We start from the raw sequence: 4,773 nt of genomic DNA, 5'->3' as shown, positions 1-4,773 counted from the left end.
AATAAATGTTATAAAAAAATTTCATGTGATCAAGTAAGTTTGGAAAAGACTGGCTAAAACTTGAAATAGAATTCTTCTTTATTGTAGGAATTTTCAGTTTTCACTTTGCTAATGTGAATTGGGAACCCTAAAATGAGGTACCTAAAATGCAATCATCCTCAAACTTATTTGACCACAGAATGTATTTTTAAAGCCTTCTTGAGGGGCTAGTGCTTTGAGGAGGACATTTTGGGAGATATGGGGCTGACCATAGCTTGACTGAGATATTATAAAGGGTGTTGTTCTAGATCTATGGTTTCCAAATCCTGGTCCATGGACCAGCTGCATCACAATTTGCTGCTGATAATATTTGAAGACAGACTTCTAGAATACATCTCACATCTACTGAATCAGTGATCTACTGGTGGGGCAGCAGATAACTCTACTTTTAATTCTTGTGCTTTAATTCATAATTCTTGTGCTGAGTTCAGTTTAGAACCCCTTGAGATAATGTCTTCCTAGGTCACTGTCAACTCTGATGCCATAATCTTTTCATAAGACTCTCTCTCTTCTCAGCACTGTCTTTAAGGCATTCTTCACTTCTTTGTTCCTCAGACTATAGATCAGGGGATTAAGCATGGGATTGCAAAGGCTGTGAAACAAGAGGAGATATTTCTTCTGCTCCTTTGGGTTCCCATGCTGAGGCCCAACATATGTGATAATGGCTGTGCCATAGAAGAGTCCAACCACACAGAGGTGGGATGAGCAGGTGGAGAAGGCCTTTCTTTGACCTTCCCCTGACTGGATCCTAAGGATGGCACCGAGGATGCACATGTATGAGACTACAATTGATGAGAAGGGTCCCACTAGCACAGAAATTGCTCCAGCCAACACTACTATTTCATTGATGTGGGTATCTGCATGGGCAAGTTTGAGAACAGCCATGATTTCACAGAAAAAGTGATTAATTTTCTGAGGTCTACAAAAGGGTAAAGATAGAAGTAAAACTAGATGAACCAAAGACAGAAGAACTCCAATGGTCCAGGAAGTCACTGCAAGGGTGACGGAGACTCTCCAACTCATGATGGCGGAATATCGGAGTGGGTGGCATATGGCCACATACCGATCATAGGACATTACCACCAAGAGAAGACATTCGGTGACAGCAAATGTCAAAAAGAGAAAGGTCTGTATCATGCAGCCAGCAAAGGAGATGGGCCTGGCTGGATTCAGGAGGTTCACCAGCATCTGGGGCACTGTGTTGCAGGCATAGGCTATGTCGACGATGGCCAGGTGTGAGAGGAAGAAGTACATGGGGGTGTGCAGTCTGGAGTCCAGTGAGATGAGCCCCAGGATGACCCCGTTACCCAGCAGGGTTAAGGTGTAGAACAGGGAGAAGAGCCCAAAGAGAAGCACCTGAATCCTTGGGCTGAAGGGAAACCCTAGTAGGATGAACTCCATGATAGATGTCATATTGTCTCTCATATTCCTAAAACAGAGGAAATTGAGTTAATGTTCATGTTTTAAGAGAAGTCTTCAAAAATAGATTTATGTTAACCTGTTTGATACCTTTTTGTTGGATAGAGAATTGTTCAGAAATGCTTTCAGTGAATTTTTGTGTTTTTTGATGAATGTTTAAAGACTATATTTGGTAACCCTAAAATAAATTTTAAAAAATATTTGTGTACATGCACACATATACATACGTTTCTCTTGTTGTGGCTTTCAATGTTTTTAACAGAGGTTAAATTTTCAAAATAAATATATGGTCACATGTTAATAGAATACAGTTTTTATTTCACTCACTGAGATACCTCGTATCCTTCAAATAAATTCTGGTTTTAGGCACTGTCTGTGCAGGTAATTGGCAATAGTTAGATGACTTCTGTGAGGGGGCAAGTCTCTGAATTCCTTGAGAGATTGAACTAAATCATCTTTCTTACTCTATGATCCCACAATAAAATGTAAGTACAAACATTTTTGTTTAAATTTTATTCCCATCTTTTATATAAGATCATCTTATCTTGGAGACGGCAAGGATGAGCAATAATTCTCAATTTAAATGGCCATCAAATTATAAAACCTGTTTAAAAATCATCCCATTTGCATTATAACTCTCTTGTTACCATTCCAATGATAAGTGTCGGGTCCAGGATGTTGAAAATAAAATAATTCGCAGGTATTTATTGACTTCCTATTAGGTCCTAGCATTGTTCTGAGGGTGGAGCTATCAGTGATGGGAACTCTGAGCTCAAACTCATTCCTCAGACTGTGGTCTCATAACTTGCACATAATAAATAAATGAGCACTTATACACTTATCTGCCAACTCTGGATATTCTTCCAACTATATTTAGATATTAGACTTCCTCTGTATGTGACATTTCAAATCTAGGTTTTTAATAAAAAAGTGCTGGCCTTTTTTGTTTAATATTAAACATTTACCAGAAAGTCATGGCACACATGTATCTCTTACCTTAAAAATAGCTACCAGTCATAAATAACCATTAATATATTGATTAGATTCATATATTAATATATTAATAACGTATTTACTCAGATTATCCTATGATTTAAAGTATCAATTAGCAAAATTTGAGCATTAATAAAAATGTACTTTTGCATAATATTAAAGTGTAAGAGTAAAAGATAAGCAATGAAAATGATGTTAAAATATATTTGACCAGAACTCACAAAGGCAATTAGGGAACCCGTGTGTCCAGAGATGACTGTGGTATAAGGACCCAAAAATCTTCATGCAGACAAGGCAAACACGTCTAGTGTAGCTGAGTTCACTGACAGCCCTGGAAGACTTTCTGCTCATAAGAGTCCTGCCAAAGAAGGTTCTTGGCTCTTCAAGTTTCCTTTGAGAAGAAAAGGCTTTATTAACTTATTATCTCCACAGGGTACCTTTCTAATTGTCATGAGGGCTTTGTGTAGGGCACGAGACAGTAGGTCTTGGGTGCACCAGCATGTTCCCTATAGAGACATGAAGAACCCAACTGCTGATTTCCTTTTGAGAGGGGAGAGGACTGGCAGTCTCTGTCTATTTCTGTCTCTGAGGAAGCCAGAGAGATAGCAAGATCTTGCAAAGTGAAGGTAAGAGCAGGTAGTCCCTCCGTAACTGAAAGGATACACACACATGAAGTCATACCCTGGTGCCGCATGAATATTACAGCTACCCAAATACAGGAATTTGTTATAGTTTCATGAATTTTTATGTTGTTCCAGCTCCTAAGCCTTCAAGGGGCACTTGGGGGATGCAAAGATCCGTGTCTGGGTATTGTCAGTGAAATGGAACCTTGACATTCATTCCCGCAGCCATATTTCTTTTATTGTAGTCTGGTTTCCCAACTGTCCTGAAGCTGGTAGGAGAATAAACTTGCATTTGAAGGTCTTAATCATTAGATTATTTTAGATAGCAGCCATACCCTACATCCTTGAGCATAGATCTGGAAATGTGAGGGCATTCATGTTAGGGATTCATGTTAGACATGCTCCAGGGCTTGTCGCCCTGTCTGGAAGAAGAATGGATGAGGCACAAGGGCTGAGAAAAGTTTACTTTTGAAAATTTTCTTTTTTTGATAACTCTTGGACCTTTCCTCATGGGAAAGATATAGCTCCGTAAAGGCAGATGGTCAACTCGTGTCCCCTCTACCCTCATGGATGGGGCTGGATATATGTATTCCACCTATCAAACTAGGCATGTTCTACTATTAAAGCATATACTTGGAGGATAGCATTCCAATTCTTCAGGGTGTTATCAACAATCTAGTGCCCTAAATCTGTGTGTCAGGTCACAATTTCTATCAGGTTTGCAATTTCTGAGTAATACATGTATTGGGACCAGTAAATCCCTTGACCATTTGCCCCCTGTCACTTTCTTTGCTGTGAAGTGAGTCTATTGGACTGAAGTGATGTTATGTGTGAAACCATGTCAGAAATAGCCCTCCATTAGAGGTACTAGCTAAGGTTCTGCAGATAAGAAAGAGAAATTCATACCTGTAATGCATAACATCTGCAATCACAATGAATTATTGCCCTATATAAGGTGGAAGAAATCAACAGGCCATCAACTGTGTTGGTCTCCTTAGTAGGAAGGCACCATATTGAGGGCCCAGCATTGGTCTCTGCTACTCACAGGACAGATGTTCAGCTGAGTAGAGCAGACTTGGCAAGGGGTAGCCTATGCTGTTGGATTCATGCAAAGCCTCCATCTCTTTTGCCATGGCTACTGCACTGGTGTACTCACTGTGCAATCACTAGGGTGGCTGAGAGCAAAGCCTGGCTGACGTTTATGACTGAGTCATCCTGTGCCTGGTTGTTTAATACCTCTTCGGGAATGATTTATTTTTAAAGTAACAAATGCTCTTTTAATTGATCTACAGATAAAAACTACTCAGTGAAGGTCAGTAAGTACATCAGCCCCTAATCTCCTAGAGCCATAGCCTGGAAAGATTTGAGGAATGGCGTTAACTGATTATTTTCATTACTTCACTTCATCCACAGTATTAGAAAAACAAGGCATTGTATCAGTTTAGATGAAATGCATGGCTGGCAGTCAAATCCAGTCCCTTATATTCCATATTTTTCTTTAGGTCTTCTACTTTGTCAATGTAAGCTTTCATGGCATCGTCCTTGGAAGGCCCTTTCAGTTTATTCCAGGCCTTGCCTTTGAGGTCCAACATCCCAGATCTTTTCGTATTTATGTCACTCACAGTCACTTGTTGTTTGGCATTAATATGAGATATACATATTTTCATACATCTCTTCCCCATACTTCCATGTACCCGAT

General features: G+C 39.6%; 1 protein-coding gene across 1 annotated transcript; it reads right to left on the bottom strand.

Moving 5' to 3' along the window:
• Positions 1 to 531: 531 nt before the first annotated feature.
• Positions 532 to 1,533, bottom strand: LOC124244096 (olfactory receptor 13). Its single transcript, XM_046670410.1, has one exon. The coding sequence runs from the start codon at positions 1,462 to 1,464 to the stop codon at positions 532 to 534; it is 933 nt and encodes a 310-aa protein (XP_046526366.1). The 5' UTR covers positions 1,465 to 1,533.
• Positions 1,534 to 4,773: the final 3,240 nt, after the last annotated feature.

This window comes from Equus quagga, chromosome 8 (assembly GCF_021613505.1).
Source record: "Equus quagga isolate Etosha38 chromosome 8, UCLA_HA_Equagga_1.0, whole genome shotgun sequence".
NCBI lineage: Eukaryota > Metazoa > Chordata > Mammalia > Perissodactyla > Equidae > Equus > Equus quagga.
This window is presented reverse-complemented; position numbering and strand designations above follow the sequence as displayed.